The 19,675-nt window shown below is 47.0% G+C and overlaps 1 protein-coding gene across 3 annotated transcripts in view; it reads right to left on the bottom strand.

The window, feature by feature from the left end:
• Nucleotides 1–272: 272 nt before the first annotated feature.
• Nucleotides 273–19,675, bottom strand: part of LOC139277247 (kelch domain-containing protein 8B-like) — a 161,652-nt gene continuing 142,249 nt past the window's right edge. For 2 of the 3 annotated variants that reach the window (XM_070895451.1, XM_070895449.1), the window contains one exon: nucleotides 273–7,554. In XM_070895451.1, coding sequence (XP_070751552.1) covers nucleotides 7,358–7,554 — 197 coding nt within the window. In that variant the 3' untranslated portion in view covers nucleotides 273–7,357. Of the gene's footprint in view, nucleotides 7,555–14,311; nucleotides 15,045–19,675 lie in introns of those variants that run through there. The other variant, XM_070895450.1, reaches the window with a different exon arrangement.

Below are 19,675 nucleotides of genomic sequence, written 5' to 3'. Positions count from 1 at the left end.
CTTTAGAATTTTGCTGTAATGTGGCCCGTTTTGCTTTTTGTCTTAGGTTTCTCTGCCCTCCACTTTTACTTTTCTTCTTTCGATCTTTTGCTTCTGCCCCCATTCTACTTGCGTCTGTCTCCCTGCATAGGTTCCCATCCCCCTGCCATATTAGTTTAACTCCTCCCCAACAGCACTAGCAAACACTCCCCCTCGGACATTGGTTCCGGTTCTGCCCAGGTGCAGACCGTCATGTGGGACTGGAGTCACACTTGGCTAGACCACATAGAAGTAGCAAGTTCCCTTCCTTAAATAAGGTACAGACTTTACAGCACAGAGTTAAAGTAAAAAGAAACACAATCACAATAGGGCTGCATCTATTGAAATGTAACATTTGACCAAGTGGCTTAATGGAATGAAACACCGGTTGGAATAACAGTGTGATACGGTAAAGAGAAAACTTTTTGTATTTGGTTTGATACAACCACAAAATGCTGTAAATTAAATTGTTAGTGCAAAAAGAACAAAAATTTACACTTTAATACTAAGATAACGCAGGAAGGGAAGGTTACATCACTGTGACTTACAATGTCTTAAAGAGACAGTGCCCCGTGATTACCCTTCCCCACTGTCGGATGTTAGGTTGATGCACAATGTAGAATGAACAAAGAAGAAACACAATTAAAACAGTTAATTAGCCAAAGACTACTTGCCTTTTTATTGTTTGTGTTCATAGCTCTTACAGCTAACCCCGAAATATGCAAGTTCTTGTCAGCCCCTCTTTAAGTGTGCAGCTAAGCAAGTTCTCACTCAAACTGGCAAGAGCAAGATAAAGGAAAACATATTTGTATTGGGTCCTCATTTATCGTAGTGCATCATTAGTATATGAACCTTACATATTTGTACTGAGTGGCATTATCATAGGACTTGTATATAGTGGTTTGGCACTACTATAGGAACTTCATGGCATTCAAACTGGTGCAGCAGTACTAACGAACTTTACTTACATCAGGGCAACACAATTACTGGAATTTCATTCATACTGGTGTGGTAATACAATGGGAACCTCACTCCAACTGTGTGCGGACTACATTGGGAAGATCACAGTGCTGTTTTGCAGGATGCTCATTTGAATTGGGGTGATGTAACTGTAAAATCTTAAGAGGAGAAACATTACTTTAGGAAAATTATAGTGTCCGGAATAATCCAATGCTACCAACACTTCAATGGCACTTCTAGAGAAAACCAATGCTACACTACTGTAGACACCTCACTCACACTGATTATTAAATTTTTATTTATCCATTCAAGGGATGTGGGCGTTGCTGCTACAATAGTAATCTCACACTTCACTTATACTGATGCCACTGCTTAGGATGCTCACCTATGCTTGTTTAACAGAAACCTGCAGTACTATAGGAAACTCACCTTGCTCCCACTGGTGCTACACTATTGAAGGAGCATAACTCACACTGGTGGGGCATCACTATAGGAACCTCATTAACACTCTTGTACCACAACTAAAATATCATGTCGATTACACTGGTGTGGCATTATTATTGGAACCTTACTTGCATTTTGTGCTGTGCTAAAGTAACAATATTACCACACTCACAATGGAGCAACATAACTCATATTTCTTACACTAGTGCAACAGTATAATAGACATCTCAATGATATTGTTGTAGCAGTACTACAGGAACCCCATAGTGATCATATTGATGCAATTTTACTATAGAAAGCTCACTGCAGTTGCACTGGGGTACAGATCTACAAGAACATCACTTACACTGGAGCAAGAACACCATAAGAGCACTGATACTGCACTGGGGTGATTATTTTATAGGAAAATCATTGGGCAACACTAGTACAAGAACCACTGCAGTTAAACTGTTATACTGTTAAAGGAGCTTCACAGTCATTGAAAAGCAGCAACAAATTATTGGAGTGGCACTGCTGAAAGAACCTCACTTACACTGGAGTGGCAGTGCTAAAGGAACCTTCCTTACATTGAGTTAGAACAATACTGTCTATATTCCTTGTGCTGATGTGGCACTTCTGCAGAAAACCATTACCCCTATTGTATACTAACCTGCTGGCACATGTGATTCACATTAAGTAATGCCAGCTCACTCACCCCAGTCAGGTTACCCTGTTTAAAAACAATCAGGCACTCCAGCTTTCTCTGACACTTGAGCTACTATTCTGAATAGGTGAGCATCTTGGATTGGATTCTATAGGTTGTGTTGTTTCAGTATGTTATACTGGAGCCAATTAATTATTCCAATGCAAGACCTTAGGTAGGTAACGGTGGAACTAGAATGGAGCAGAAGTCTGAGGCTATGTGTGGACCACCTACCATCAAGGGCGCTACCCAGTGCCGAGCCTGCGGCCAACGCCTCGCCGTAGGCAATTAGGCCCATATAGCAGTGCCTGGTCTCCATTCGTCCTGGATCCCCTTGCCACTGGACCAAGACCTCGATCAGCTAAGCCCATGTGGTTGCCGGTGTGCAACGACCACCCCACATTAAAAGAACTCACGCACAGGCATCTTCCACTCCTCTAATATGAAGTTCGGGACCTGGAACGACAGGACCGTCATGGACAACCCCAACAGCGACCTGAACGCCGCACCGCCATAGTTGCCCGGGAACTTAGAGGCTTTGATATCGTCATCGCAGCCATAAGCTAGACCCGGCGGGCAGGGGAAGGCCAGCTCAACGAACAAGGTGGAGGTTACACCTTCTTCTGGATAGGGAAACCAGAGGCAGAATGCCGCCTCCCGGAGTTGGCTTCGCCATCAAAAACGAGCTGGTCGACCGCCTCAAAGACTCCCCCTGCAGGGCTAACGAACGCCCCATGGCGCTTCGACTCACCCAACCCGGAATCAGTGCAACAGTCGATGCAACAGACGAGGCCAAAGAGGGTTTTTACTCCAACATCGAAAATTCCTTGACCTGCGTCCCCGCGGGCGAAAAACTGATCCTCCTCCGTGAATTCAATGCCAGGGTCGGCAAAGACACAGACCTCTGGGGAGGCGTGATTGGCAGAGAGGGTTAGGGAAAGCCAACTCCAGCGGTACCCTACTCCTGACAAAATGTCTAGAGCATGAACTTGTCATCACCAAAACCTTGTACCGCCAGAAGGACAAATACAAGGCATCGTGGCAACACACTCGCTCCAAACACTGGCACCTGCTCGACTATGTCATCGTCCGAGCCAGGGATCACAAGGATGTGACCATCATCCATGCCATGTCAGGAGCTGACGACTCCTGGACGGACCACCGTCTAATCCGATCCATCATTGACATCAACATAGCCCCAAAGCGAAGGGGGCAGCAGAAGCAGTGTCGCAAAAAAGTAAATGCTGGGGCACTTAAGGATCCAGCTAAGAGAGCCCTTTACAGTCAGCACCTCACTGCTAACCTGGCGTGCCTTGATGACCCTGAGACGCAGAATGCCCACAGCGCTTGGTCTGCCCTCCAGGCCTCTATAACCAGTGCCTGCAAAGAGCCGCTCGGTCACTCAACCAGGAAACACCAGGACTGGTTTGATGAGAATGATCAGGAGATTCAAGAACTAATAGATTACAAGCGCAGGGCATTTCTGAGCCTTAAACAGCAACTCAATTCGGGAGCAGCAAAGCAGCATTACAGACAGCTAAAGGCTGAGATCCAACAAAAAACCCAGGACCTAAAGAACAGGTGGTGGATGGAGAAAGCACAAGAGATACAACAGCTGGCTGACAGCCATGATGTGCGAGGATTCTTCACTGCAGTCAAGGCCACATACGGATCAAATTCCCAAGGCCCCACCCCACTCCTGGCCAAGAATGGGAAACACTCATCAAGGTCACCAAGGCAGTCAGGGCCCACTGGAAGGAACACTTCGAAGATCTCCTCAATCGAGACTCTGCCTTTGACTCACGTGCTCTCGACTCCATCCCGCAGCATGCTACCTGCCACCACTTGCCAGTGAGACCCCAACACTGCACGAGGTAGAAAAAGCCATAAGACAGCTAAAAAAACAAGGCTACGGGAGCGGATGGAATCCCTGCTGAGGCACTGAAGTATGGCAGAGAGGCACTGCTGGCGCGAATACACTGCCTCATCTCTCTCATCTGGAGGGAGAGAGAGAGAGCATGCCGGGAGATCTTAGAGATGCAGTGATCGTGACCATCTTTAAAAAAGGGGACAAGTCCGACTGCGGTGACTACAGAGGAATCTCCCTGCTATCGGCCACTGGGAAAGTCGTCGCTAGAGTCCTCCTCAACCATCTTCTCCCCGTGGCCGAAGAGTTCCTCCCAGAGTCGCAGATTTCATCCCCTCCGGGGCACAACGGACATGATTTTTGCAGCGCGACAGCTGCAGGAAAAATTCAGGGAACAGCGCCAGTCCTTATACATGGCCTTCTTCGACCTTACAAAGGCCTTTGACACTGTCAACCGCGAGGGTCTATGGAGCGCCCTCCTCCATTTCGGATGCCCCCACAAGTACGTCACCATACTCCGCCTGCTCCACGACGGCATGCAAGCCGTGATCCTTACCAACGGATCCATCACAGACCCAATTCACATCTAGACCGGGGTCACGCAGGGCTGCGTCATCGCCCCAACCCTCTTCTCAATCTTCTTCGCTGCCATGCTCCACCTCACAGTTGACAAGATCCCCGCTGGAGTGGAACTAAACTACAGAACCAGTGGGAAGCTGTTCAACCTTCGCCGTCTCCAGGCCAGGTCCAAGACCACGCCAACCTCTGTCGGTGAGCTACAGTACGCGGACGACGCCCGCATCTGTGCACACACAGAGGCTGAACTCCAGGACATAGTCGACGTATTTACCGAGGCATATGAAAGCATGGGCCTTACGCTAAACATCAGTAGGACAAAGCTTGTCCTCGCCACACAGCACTGCCCCTGAGACATCAAGATCCACGGTGCGGCCCTGGACAACGTGGACCACTTCCCTTATCTCGGGAGCCTCCTATCAACAAGAACAGGCATTGACGACGGGATCTAACACTGCCTCCAATGCGCCAGTGCAGCCTTCGGCCGCCTGAGGAAAAGAGTGTTTGAAGATCAGGCCCTCAAAACTGTCACCAAGTTCATGGTCTACAGGGCTGTACTAATACCTACCCTCCTGTATGGCTCAGAGACGTGGACCATGTACAGTAGACACCTCAAGTCGCTGGAGAAATACCACCAGTGATGTCTCTGCAAGATCCTACAAATCCCCTGGGATGACAGATGCACAAACTTTAGCGTCTTTGTCCAGGTCAACATCCCCAGCATTGAAGCACGGACCACACTGGATCAGCTCCGCTGGGCAGGCCATATAGTTCGCATGCCAGACACGAGACTCCCAAAACAAGCGCTCTAGTCGGAACTCGTCCACGGCAAATGAGCCAAAGGCGGGCAGAGGAAATGTTGCAAGGGGGACACCCTCAAAGCCTCCCTGATAAAGTGCGACATCCCCACTGACACCTGGGAGTCCCTGGCCAAAGACCGTCCTAAGTGGAGGAAGTGCATCCGGGAGGGCACTGAGTTCCTCGAGTATCGTCGCCGAGAGCATGCAGAAATCAAGCGCAGGCAGCAGAAGGAGCGTGCGGCAAACCAGGCTCCCTGCCCACCCTTTCCCTCAACAACTATCTATCCCACCTGTGACAGAGACTGTGGTTCTCGTATTGGACTGTACAGCCACCTAAGAACGCATGCTAAGAGTCGAAGCAAGTCTTCCTCAAGTCCGAGGGACTGCCTATGATGATGATGGTTTTATTTGTGCTGCTCCACCAGTAAATTTGCCGTCATAGCCGGAGCTTAAATAGGGGCATAATTTGGTTCACACTGGTGGAACAATATTTTAAAATCTTTACTTCCAGTGCTACGATATGAACTTGTCCCATAATGGTACCTATGGTACTAAACAATCTTACACTGGTAATAGTACTATTGTACTAGGAATCTTACAGTGGCCATATTGTTTCAATAATAGTAGAGAAACCATTAAATGGTAGTACTAATGCAGCACTACTGTACACATTTCACAAATGTGGCACGACTATAAGGAAATCACTTATGCTGTGTGACATTGCTCCAGGAAACTCACAGCACTGGCACTAAGTTGGTACCAAGTAAAGGAACCTTACGTACATTGGTGTTGCACTGCCACAAGGACCTCACAGCACTTAGTGACGTAGCAGTCTAAGAGCCTTTCAGAACCTAAACTGATGTGGACTACTGTCAGAATTATAGTGCTTGCACAGACTACAGTGCTACTATAGGAACCTCACAGTGCTATGTTATGTGCAGCAATAATGTAGACATGTTTTGTACTTACACTTGAGTGGCACAGCTATATGACTTCACTTGTATTAATGCAACATTACTTTAGGAAGCTTACACTGATGTGACATTATTAAAGGGACATCACTTAGTGTTGGAACAATATTACAGGAATGTCACAGCACTCCACTGGCTCAACACAACTATGAAAACCTTACAGCACTTTGTGGGGCATTAATTAAGAAACCTCACAGGGATTGTGCTAATTCCTAGCCATGTAATGCACACTTAGAATAGTTTGTTAAATTACTAGATTCTACCCATGATTATGTAAGCTGCTGGGAGAGATCTTAAGAGTCCACTGATTACCTTACCATTGTCAGGACACTTCCTGCAACTTTTCCAATGACAACCTTAAACTGGGACCATCCTTGAACCTCCTTAATCTCACTGTCCAACTGCTAACTCTGACTCTAATCTGACACATTGAGTGCTGTTAAGTGGCCCTCACATTCATATATCCAGGTTTTGACATTTCCTTTTGACTTCAAATCTTTAGAGATTATCCTCTGGAAGGAAGATAATACCTATTGCTGGATACAGGGAACACCACCAGTACTGTGGAATTCTTTCCTAAGCTTCCTTTCTAGTAACAAAGTATCCATTTGGACTGGATGGGGTAAGTTGATAGAATATGCAATTGGATACAATATGTTCAGCCAACCTTGATTTCTCATTAACCTACTGCTGTAGATCCTTCAATGAAAGTTAGCATCACAATTAGTAAAATGAACTGTGAGACCTTTATATTCACTTTCTGTTCTGTCTAAAAGTATCCCATAATTCCATGGTTTATTACATTGGGTTTGAACCAGTACAAAATTAGTACTAAAACTAGTTCTAAGAGAAAACATCACCCTTGTGTTTAAAGGTTTCTCGTGTGTCTTTGTATCACAAAAGTTATTTTAATAGCTTTCACTGACATCACTGACGTTCTTTATCAGAATCATCAAACAACACCAACAAGAGCAAGAAGTCTCTAAGTTCTTAAGTAATTATTGATCGACACCGCCACTGGTTCAGAGTTCCATAGTGTTCAGATGCTCTCTCGGTCACACAAGGCCTCCACAGCATTACTGGGTCCCTGTGCCACACCGCCGATCACAAAGAGCATGTTATCAATTTGGAGACTGGCACAAGAGCAGCGTGGGGTGTTCATTGCAGGTAGACTTTCCCATTTCCTCTTGGTTGGATTGAACCCTTCCACCGACCCGAGTGGCACCGGCTGGTTTCCTGCAATTGAAATGAAACAGAAAAGAAATAAGGAACGAGTCATTTAACCATTTCAAAATTACCTGAGGTCTGGACGGTCTGGTCCAACATCAATTCTGAGCCCTTACACAGTATCCTCATGGCGCACCTCTCTTCCACTCTATGTTAAGAGGGCTACTTTCATATCTGAATTAAGCTGCATTTTCATTGTAATGTAGGGGCATCCAATATCACTGCTAAACCCCACCAGATGTAACTTTGTGGGGTAGAAATTGCCCCCTGCCCGAAACGGGGTGCACACACCCCGTTTGAATGGTTTTTACTGCAGCTGCGGTTCAGGTCACCTCTTGAGCGACATTCGGCTCTTTATTGTTTTTTTTTCCTTGGATCCAGAAGCCGCTCTTAATGGGGGCGGTGACAACACTTGAGGGGTGGAGAACTGGCGGTGGCACCACATGAGGGGCGAAAGTTGGGTGGGTGCGGAGTGACCGGCGCGATGACGTTATCACAGCGCTGCGTCACCATGGCTCTCCCCTTCAGTTAAAGGGGAGAGCCTCCGCGATTTTAAAACTTCAGCCCACTGGGCCACCAGGGAGGGTTTCAGTTGGAGGGGGTACCAGGTTGCCTGTTGGCAACCCGGCCGAACCCGGGGGCGTAATTGTTGGGCCAACAAGACAGTTGGCCACCAAGAAAAAACATGGCGGTAGCGGCAGTGCGTCCTTCCCTTTAAGGGAAGTTGCACCGCAGTTGCAGAAGGACCATCAGGAAAAAACGGGTTTTGGCACTGCCGGGCGGGCTCGAGTTTTTCAGAGGAGGATGTTGCCATCGGTGGGGGTGGGGGGGGGGGGTAAGATCGATGGTGTGCACGGTGATGGCGCACTTACCAGAGGGGATCAGCAGCAGCGGAGCAGGGGGGAGGGGAGGGGGAAACGAGGCACTGCCGGGAAAACCTGGGAGGGAAATTGGGCTAGCAGCGACCATTCCACGAAAAGTCCACGGCCACTCCACTCGCAGCGTGGCCGCCGATTTGCAGTGGTAACAGGCCTTAAGGAGAGGGGCAATTTTAGTCCCTATGACTTTAGTGAAATGACTCAGTTTTTAATATCTATCATCTCTTCAACCTCCACATTCCAAACAGCTTGAATCTAATGTAAAGAACATTCTTGTCAAGTGGGCTACAAGAATAATTCCTAGTATTGCAATAGATCAGGAATTTCCATGCATTGTACCGAACCTCTCCTAGCGGGAAGTAGCAGTGTTAGAAGCTTTAGCTGGAATCAGTGGTAGAAAGATCATCAAGTCCAGTTCTGGTTGCCAAGAAACAAGGTGAACAAAGTGTTGAAACCAGTGCAGAGAAGAGCCATAAGGCTGAATCCTAGTGGAAAAGGTCTGAGTTATTGAAGAGGATCAGTGCTGGGACCCCAACTATTTACAATCTATATTAACGACTTGGAAGAAGGGACTGAGTGTAACGTAGCCAAGTTTGCTGTCAATACAAAGATGGCAGGAAAAGCAATGTGTGAGGAGGACACAAAAAATTTGCAAAAGGACATAGACAGGCTAAATGTTGGAAAGTGTGAGGTCATGCATTTTGGCAGAAAAAAATCAAAGAGCAAGTTATTTTTTAAATGGAGAAAGATTGCAAAGTGCTGCAGTACAGCAGGACCTGGGGGTACTTGTGCATGAAACACAAAAGGTTAGTATGCAGGTACATCATCATCATCATCATAGGCAGTCCCTCGGAATCGAGGAAGGCTTGCTTCGACTCTTAGCATGAGTTCTTAGGTGACTGTACAGTCCAATAGTCTCTATCACAGGTGGGACAGACAGTGGTTGAAGGAAAGGGTGGGCGGGGAGTCTGGTTTGCCGCACGCTCCTTCCACTAGCTGCGCTTGATTTCTGCATGCTCTCGGTGACGAGACTCAAGGAGCTCAGCGCCCTCCCGGATGCACTTCTTCCACTTAGGGCAGTCTTTGGCCAGGGTCTCCCAGATGTCAGTGGGAATGTTGCACTTTATCAGGGAGGCTTTGAGGGTGTCCTTGTAACGTTTCCGCTGCCCACCTTTGGCTTGTTTGCCGTGGACAAGTTCCGAGTAGAGCGCTTGCTTTGGGAGTCTCGTGTCTGGCCTGCGAACTATGTGGCCTGCCCAGTGGAGCTGATCAAGTGTGATCAGTGCTTCAATGCTGGGGATGTTGGCCTGGATGAGGACGCTCACATTGGTGCATCTGTTCTCCCAGGTGATTTGTAGATTCTCGCAGAGACATCGCTGGTGGTATTTCTCCAGCAACTTGAGGTGTCTACTGTACATGGTCCCCGTCTTTGTGCCAAACAGGAAGGAGGGTATTACTACGGCCCTGTAGACCATGAGCTTGATGACAGTTTTGAGGGCCTGGTCTTCAAACACTCTTTTCCTCAGGCAGCCGAAGGCTGCACTGGAGGCGGTGTTGGATCTCGTCGTCAATGCCTGATCTTGTTGATAGGAGGCTCCCGAAATAAGGGAAGTGATCTACGTTGTCCAGGGCCATGCCGTGGATCTTGATGACTGGGGGGCAGTGCTGAATGGCGAGGCTAGGCTGGTGGAGGACATTTGTCTTACTGATGTTTAGCGTAAGGCCCATGCTTTTGTACGCCTCAGTAAATACATCGACTATGTCCTAGAGTTCAGCCTCTGTGTGTGCACAGATGCAGGTGTCATCCACGTAGGTGCAGCAAGTGACCAATGGAATCTTGGCCTTTATTGCAAAGGGGATGGAGTATAAAAGCAGGGAAGTCTTGCTATAGTTATACAGGTTTTGGTGAGGCCACACCTGGAATACTGCGTCCAGTCTTGGTTTCCATATTTACGAAAGGATATACTTGCTTTGGAAGCACTTCAGAGAAGGTTCACTAGGTTGATTCCAGAGATGAGGAGGTTGACCTATGAGGAAAGGTTGAGTAGGTTGGGCCTCTACTCATTGGAATTCTGAAGACTGAGAGGAGATCTTATCGAAAAGATTATGAGGGGGCTTGACAGGGTGGATGCAGAGAGAATGTTTCCACTGATGTGGGAGACTAGAACTAGGGGGCATAATATTAGAATAAGGGGCTGCCCATTTAAAACTGAGATGAGGAGAAATTTCTTTTCTCAGAGAGTTGTAAATCTGTGGAATTCGCTGCCTCAGAGAGCTGTGGAAGCTGGGACATTGAATAAATTTAAGACAGAATTAGACAGTTTCTTAACCGATAAGGGAATAAAGGGTTATGGGGAGTGGACAGGGAAGTGGAGCTGAGTCCATGATCGGATCAGCCAAGATTGTATAAAATGGCAGAGCAGGCTCAAGGGGCAGTATGGCCTACTCGTGCTCCTATTTCTTATGTTGTTATGTTCTTATGTTTAGATACTGGAGAGAATTGGGGTTTACAGCCTGTAAAGGATGCACCTTAGGTGGCCTTACTGAGGTATACAAGATAGTTACGGATATGGAAGAGGTAAATCCAAAATATTAAAGACTTGCATTTATATAGTGCCTTTCACAACCACCGGATGTCCCAAAACGCTTTACAGCCAATTAAGCACTCTTTGGAGTGTAGTCACTGATGTAATGTGGGAAATGCAGCAGCCAATTTGCACACAGCAAGCTTCCACAAATAGCAATGTTATAATGGCCAGATAAACTGTTTTAGATGTTTAGTGAGAGATAAATATTGGCCAGGACACCAGGGATAACTCCACTGCTTGTTTTCAAAATAGTGCCATAGGATCTTTACATCCACCTGAGAGAGCAGACAGGGCCTTGGTTTAACATCTCATGCCAAGGATGGCACCTCCAAAAGTGCAGCTTTCGCTCAATACTGTATTGCAATGTCAGCCTAAATTTTGCTGCTCAACTCTCTGGATTGGGACTTGAACCCACAACCTTCTGATTCAGAGGCAAGAGTGCTCCCAACAGAGCCACAGCTGACACTAAATTACTTTAAATTTCAAAAGTAGGACAAGGGGCACAGGTTCAAACTACGAAAAGGAACATTTAAATCTAATAGCAGAAGGTTCTGCTTCATACAAAGATTAATCAACACAAAGAGTAATCAACACATAGAATGGACTTCCACATAGAAGAGTGGAGGCAAAATTGCTGGAATCATTTAAGAAACAATTAAATTCCGCTATGAGGGAGACATAGGGTAGAAATTTGATACAGTTGCGCTTCCCAGTGGCGCCCCTGGGGCGCAAATGCCTTTGCGACTGGGCGCGGCTCTGACATCGACTCCCATCATGTTGGGTGGGAGTTTAGCGGCAGCGCTACGGCATTGCCTGCGCCCGGAGATCGTGATGGCATCATCCCGTTAACGCCCTGGACCCGAAATTCACTTACGCCCCCTGTGGCAGCGGCCGACGAAATCACCAGTATCTGCACGAGGCATGGATCGGGTGGCTGGGCGATTTTTAAAGACGAGGTGGCCAAGGTTAATTAGAAAACAATTACCTTGCTTGCTGCCATTTTCTTTGCAGATTCCTGCCTGCTGATCACGTGGGATCGCTGTGGCCTTGGTGGTCCAGGTTGGTGACTTTTAATTTGCAAAGCCTGCAGCGATGGCCCTTCCTTTTAAGGGAGGGAAGGGCCCTTTGAACGCGAGAGCGCTGCATGGCCCAGTTTGCAGCATAGGTGGCTGGTTACCTTTCGGCTGAAAAAAAAACGTACCTAAAAAAATCGTAACTAACTGAGTTACGCTGGTGCAAATTGATTGGGGAAACTGTGGATTTTTAACTTAGGCCCAAAAAAGCAGCCTGCTCAAAAAAAAAGCGCAAATCACTAGGGAAAATTGAGTCCTATATTTCGAACAAAAGTTTCTGGAAAATTTGGAATTTTGCATTAATATTCTGCATTCTGATTAAATAAATACTATTTTACGTCACGATTGATCAATCCTTTATCTAAAACAAAAATTAAGAAAAAATAAGAGATAGTTGTGTTAGAAAGACAGATTGTATTTATGAAGCACCTTTCACAGTTACCGGACATCTCAAATGCTTTACAGCCAATGAAGTACTTTTGAAGTGTAGTCACTGTTGTAATGTGTAAAATGCGGCAACCAATTTGCACACAGCAAGCTCCCACAAACAGCAATGTGATAATGACCAGATAATCTGCTTTTGTTACGATAATTGAGGGATAAATATTGGCCAGGATAACTCCCCACCTCTTCTTCATGGGATCTTTTACATCCACCTGAGAGAGCAGAGAGGGCCTCAGTTTAACGTCTCATCTGAAAGACAGCACCTCTGACAGTGCAGTACACCTTCAGCACTGCACTGGAATGTAAGCGTAGATTTTTGTGCTCAAGTCCCTGGAGTGGGACCTGAACCCACAACCTTCTGACTCAGAGTGCTACCCACTGAGCCACAGCGGACACACATAAACAACCACACCATCACTTTCCCAAAAGCTACCTTCACGATTGCACTCCCTTAGACGATCCCTTCGTTTACAGAGGCGTTATTACTGGTCAGCACACGCACTCCTCCAAGCCGTAATCGAACCAGCAACCTAATACGCGTTTGTTTTAGCTTTCACACTACAGTTCTCCCCTCCATTAGCTGAGCTATTGAAGGAACGCACTCTCTCCCTCCAATGCCCTCTTCAGTTCACAGAAAAGATTTCCTTCCAGTCTTTTTAGCTCACAGCAGCACTCTCACTTCTCGATCATATGGTAATTACAGATAAGGAAGATCATTAAGCCCAGCTTCATTAATCCATCTAAAAAGACCCTATGGGGGTGAAATTCATTATTGCGCCATTTGGGGTTGGTAACTTTTGAAAGCTGGGAAGCTTAGCGGCAGGCTATGTCTCCCTCATAGCAGAATCTAATTGTTTCTTAAATGATTCCAGCATTTTTACCTTCACTCCTCTTCTGCTTCCCAGCTTTCACACAAATTGGCTTTAGCGCTCCAGCAAGGAAGTGGAGCGCTAAAACAAGCGTTCCACTTCCTTCTTGGAGTGCTAAAGGACGCAGGCGGGGCGGAGACTTTGGAACTTTGGCCAGCTGATAGTCACTCCATTTCTGCTTAGGCCAGAGTATGCGGCCTCTCCAGAAAACCCTTGTGGAGAGTTAAAGAAATCGGCTCATGTAAGTACATCGGAGGAGGCCATTCGGCCTGGGCTAGGGGCATGGAGCGGACAGGGAGTGCACTCGGGGCCAGGTTTAGGCAGGGGAGTGGATCGGCAAGCCCTTTAGCCTGGGCTAGGGGCAGTGAGCGGAGCAACAAGCCCTTCGGCCTGGGCTAGGGGCGAGGAGCGGAACAGGAGGGCACTCAGGGCCAGGGTCGGCGGGGGTGGGAGTGCTTCTCTGTACTAAATCAAGATTCTGTGTTGTATGCGTTATTGATAAAGCACAGCGCCATTTTGTGCATGAAATATTCACACTCTACAGAAGTGACATTCAGTGTTTGCAGCCACTGCGAAACCCTGTTGCTTATTTTGCTGTCTTTCCTGAATGGCTAACTTTTGCAACAAGAATAAAAGACTGTGGCCCAGAAATTCCTCTCGACGACTTCCCGCGGGCAAAGCACTGTAGAATAGAAATAAAATGTGCACTCACCTTAAGCTGCTGCACCCGCCCTTTAAAAATGGCTGATTGCCAAATCCCAGCTGTACTGAGCATGCGCATCCATTGCAGCGATGTCAAAAATGTACGTTTTTTTCCCGCGCATGCGCAGAAGGCCCGGCTGTGTTTTCCGGCGCAGACAGCAGGCTCCACCACCCCGGGGTGGCTGAACATGCTGCACAGCTCCGGATTGCAGTTACAGATCGGGGAAAGCTAGTACAATTATTTATGCCGCATTTCTGGACCTAAAAACCTGGCGGAACTCTGGCAATACGCCAGAAAACGGGCTTGGGTAAAATTGAGCCCATAAACACCAGGGGTATTTGGAAGGAGTTCTACAGCTCTAGATTACATATTCTTCACACACACAGATTTATTGTATTATGCTTACATTCTTTGAAGCGCAGCTGAATATCACACTCTATGCTGCTGGGTGTGATGCACATGAAGTGATGCGAGAGAAAGGAGAGTGCTTTATCAGATAACATGACAAAAATAGCTTTTTATGTGCCTAAAGTGACAGTGAAGTCTGAATTAACTACTAACAATTCTGTGGGAAAAGTTTCCCTCTCAAAATGTGGAATTATTTTGTAATATTAATAAGGAACATACTAATGCTTTTGTAATGTGAGTTAACACCTTTGTTTAAAAAAAAGAATTGGATATATCCTAATTTATTATTCTAATTTCGCCCTCGTAGATTTAACATCAGCTCAAAATCAGTATATTTTCCCCTTGTTCTTATCTGGGCGGAATCTAATGACAAGGTCACTGGTATTTTTCATCGTATTCTATACACGACAGGGACTCGAGAGACACAACTGCAACCGTTGAATTTCTCTTCTTCATTCTGCCTCCATTGCCTATGTGCTACATTTTCAGGCATTCAAACAGAAAACGCTGGAAATACACAACAGCTCCACCAGCATCTGTAAAGGGAAAAGATGAGTTAAGATTCTGGGTGCAGCCCCTTCGTCAGAACGGGATTCTGGGAGAAAAGCAAGTAATTCCATGAGACCGGAAAAAAACGAAGCGGGAGGGAAGAGTAGCAGGTGAAAGGTGAGCGTCAGGCATGCTGATTAATCTCCCAATGTCCTGTTCTGATGTCGGATCGACACCCAAAACGTTCACGTATCATTTCTTTTTTCCAGATGCCGAAGGACCTCCTACATATTGGCAGCATTTTCACTTTTCCCCCCCTGATTTATAACGTTTTTTTTCTTACTATCTTTCAGTTTTCGGGAACGTGTTTCTCATGACTGCCTCAAGCGCACATCACACTTCAGAAAAAATATCCAACGTATAAAAATAGGGGCTTTAAATCGATTCCCTTTCCAGCACATTCCTGCCATGTGGCACAGGGATTGGAAATTAGGTGGAAATCCAGGCCCTAGTTTTCCCTGCTAGTATCTACCTCCGTCTGTCCCAAGCATGGTTCCATGCATCAAGCAGGGGGTGTGGCCCAGGGACAAGACTCTCAGGTCAGGGGTTTCCTCATCCCCAACCTGATGGGACATGCAGCATACCAGTGCACCAGGAGAGACCAGACATGCTGGCCTCCCACTGGTAGAAATCAGCCCCCTACATTCAACAACCTAGGCCCCAGAAGATTTTAAAAGGAATTGATGGATTTTTCAGCCCTCTTCTAAAGGAAGCCAATGAGACATTTAAAGGATGTTTCTGGAGGGACAAGCCAGCACTCCCCCTCCCACAGATTGCTCACCATCTCTGGGTATTTTTCTGTATATCATCTGAAGAAAGAGAAAGGCCCCAATATTTATGATGGGGCAGGGGAGGGAGTGGGGAGCATGTTTGCGGGGTGAGGAGCGGGGAGGGGTCCTGGCCAATTTAACGGCAGGACCCCAATCTAATTTTTTAATTCAGTTTCCCGCCCAACAGCCGGCCAGATTGAGAGGCTAGCTGCTGCTGGGTGGGAAAGCCAGCAGTAGGTGGATACAGCCATTTCCTTGGGGATGGGTTTTTGGAAATTGGGGAAGTCGGACGATCGTGAGCGGCAGAAGGTTTGCTTGGGGGACCAGGGGGTGGGGGTGGGGGGGGGGGGGGGGGGGGAGAACTCCTGCTCCTCCTGACTCACAAGCAGTGCATAAGAAGCATTAGCTGCTTGATCCGGCTGCTCCATCTCCATTCAGCTGCCGGCTTTCCCGAGCCCTGGGAAACCCGGCCAGCCAGCGTTAAATTTAAATCAGGCTCCCATCTGTACTGTGATATTATAATGAGGTGTCACGCATGTCAAGAACAGGACACAGGCACAGCATCCAACCCGCCGCTGTTGAATTGGCAGGCGGGTTGGACGTCTTCGAGTTCACTGATTTCATCTTCTGCCTCAGAGGATACTTATCTTGTCAAAGTTAATTATGGTGCTGAGCCTGCAAAGTCTCTTGGCCCTTATATTATTCATGAAACAGACAAATTCAGCAAGGTATAAAATTAGCAAGAGTGTTTGGACTTGGAAACGAGTTCAGCATCTTGTGTTCAATTTGGAGCCAACCACAGTCACACAAACCGCTACAAATATGATACGTGAAAAGTAACTGTTTAGATGGCACGGCACAAATACAGGCTTCCGAAAACAAGCATACATGTCAAGTGCAGAGGCCTTGCTCTCAAGAGATTAACAGTAGAAAGGGACAGACAGCCTGGAAAAGATCATAACTTTTGCCTGAAATACTTTCCTGGTTGCATTTATGACCATTACCATAAAATGCCAAATGTAACCATAAGCCTCGAAATAGGTATGTGTCGGGTATATCAATACATTTGGTCCATGCTGATGGCATGAGTGTTTGATGCACTTTACATACCCATTTCCTCCCGTAATCAACCTCAATTAAGATGCAAACTCATGCAGGGGCACAGAGGTGGCAACAGTCCTCGAGTATGTCACCCAAATTCTTCAGTCATGAGCTCAGTGGTTGTTGGCAGATCTTTCAAATATGGGGCCTGGCCTCACCCAGCAGTCAAAGAAATGAGAATCTTGGCTTAACTTTCTGAACTGCAGTTCAGACACACTGAAGCTAATTGGAATACCCACTGCGGTCCTTTGTGAGATCAGCAATTTCTCAAAAACCAGGAATCAAACCTCTCTGACCTTGGTTGCTTAGCCCCAGTGTACATAGTGCATACAAATTTGTTTTCTTTTGTATAAAATGGGAAACAAAGCCTTAATGGATGTGCTGTTCTGATGTGGCAGATTTTAAATATATCAGTGAAATAAGACGTTAGAACTTGCTATAACACATTGATCTTTCTGAACAAGGGATTTGTTGAACTGTCGCTTAACTGAAAATACATCAAAAAGAATCTGCAATAAGTTTGAAACATAAAAAGCAGCTGGCACAGTGCTCTTGAAATTCAGTGTTTCTAGGCATACACCGACCCCCATTTTCCAAACTTCACATTGAACACCTGGGCCTTAACTTTCCTCTCAAATACCACAAATTTTTGGGTGGAGACGGGGTAGAAAATGGGGCGGAGAAACCTCCCAGCAAATCCCCGCTCCTCAAAATTGCCATATCAATTTTCCCACAATCGTCCCATTTGGAGGTGAAACTTTCCGCCTGCTGTTTGCCTGCCCCTGCCAACAGCTCATGGGCTGGATTTTTGGCTTTTGAGATTTCGGGGTGGTAATGGTGACAGGGGGTCCTGATACGGCCTCGAAGAAATTCGGCAAAAAATTAGCTTTCATGATCGGGGGTGCAAAATCAGACGTTACACAAGGACTCTGTGCGTCCACGCCAAAAATGGCAGCATTGGAAAATTGATTTAAGGAACTTCATTGTTGTTCAGTGCCCTGCAACATAAGCTTGTATAGTGTGTGGTTTCATTTTGCGGGGTGGGCGCGGGGGTGGGGGGAGTTTTATGACTTCGTTGCAGTAAAATTTATGATTCATCATTTGCCATTGGTGTCTTGTATATTATTCCAACATTCATCGGAGATGTGCCTTTATGGGGGCACATAGTGTGTCCAGTATTAGCTCCATCCCTCAGTTTCCTCCATTTAGGAGAGCCAGTCCATTACGAGCTGGCGACATGCAAGTGAAAGTCTGGCAGCATCTCCACGCTGCCTCCCTTGTGGATGATGTGGCTATCGAATGGGGGTCTCGCCAGGCTCCTCTTCATCGTCCTCCTCCTCCTGAGGTGGGCATGCAATCCCCACTGACAATGCCTGGCCCCTCAAGATGCAGCACACCATGATGAATTTGGATACCTGTTGAGGGCTGTATTGAAGAGTGGTCCAGGCATCAGTCTGCCTGTCGGAGATGGCATATCTCTGTCAGCACTTCCTTTCGGAAGCGCAGCCTTCTCACACATTGCTCATCAGAGAGCTGGACCTCTGAGCATTGGTGCCTGTAAACCCATGGGGGGATAAGCCCTCCTCCCCAGACATCTTCGGCCTCTCCTTATCCGTGGGCCGACATGGCCAAGAGCCCTTCTTCCAGCTTGACGCCACCTAGCAATAGCATGGAGCATGATACACTGACGATGTAGTAATGCCCCCATTAAATTTTCTCACTCACTCACTCACACACTGTAGTGGCAGATAAAAGTGCCGTTTGCAAGTCGGAGCTTCACGCAGCGTTACAGTCAATGTGACCTGTGATGCAGGATCCTCATCCCTCCATTTAAAAATGCTGCCAATACCACCTGCTGCACCCAGGGAATGCCTGGTTTTTCAGACGTTTCCTGGGGTGGGCGTTAAATGATGCGTTTAGGCTGAATTTTGCATTTGGGACGCTAGCGGAGAGTTGCACAATGATTGACATCATGATCATTATGACTTTCTTGCAGCACGGCTTTACACTTTTAGAAAGTGGCTCCGATTTCTTCAGTTGTTGGCTTGCTCCTTTAAGAAGCTGCAGCGAATAAAATCATAGAATCATAGGGCTCAATTTTTCCCAAAGCAAGAGTTATGCCTGATTTTTTGGGGCCTAGGTACGCCAAAAAAAAAAATTCTAAGTTTCCCTGTTGTATTTCTTCATTTTGGCGTGGCGTAACCCGACTTTAGTTTTGGGGGTGGAGCCTTGATCTGCGCCAAAAAGATCGGTCTGCCATGGTAACCAGGAACACGATGTGAGCTGAGGCTGCAAAGTGAAGCACACAGCCAGCTCCCAACACATGAAAAGAATTGAAAAACACATAGCAGCAACTTACCTCCTGGTCCGGTCCCATTCTAGGTCCCCGGACACACTCTCTCTCTCTCTCTCTCTCTCTTTGTGAACCGGGGACTGAGAATGGGATCGGACTGGGAGAATGGGGACCGAGAATGGGACCGGACCGACAAGCCCTTCGGGTGGGGTTGGTGGTAAGTTGCTGCTATGTGTTTTTCAATTCTTTTACTGTGTCCCGGCATCTGCTGCGCCGATTTCCTTACCTGCGCCGATTTCTTTAACTCTCCGGAAGGTTTTTCTGCAGAGGCCACATACGCTGGTCTAAGCAGAACTGGAGTAACTCTCAGCTGGCCAAACTTCCCTATCTGGCCAGAATTGGCGCAGGTGGGCAGGTTACGCCCCCTTTGGCTGAAAAAAAAAACTGAGCTAAA

Source organism: Pristiophorus japonicus, chromosome 12 (assembly GCF_044704955.1).
Source record: "Pristiophorus japonicus isolate sPriJap1 chromosome 12, sPriJap1.hap1, whole genome shotgun sequence".
Taxonomy (NCBI): domain Eukaryota; kingdom Metazoa; phylum Chordata; class Chondrichthyes; family Pristiophoridae; genus Pristiophorus; species Pristiophorus japonicus.
This window is presented reverse-complemented; position numbering and strand designations above follow the sequence as displayed.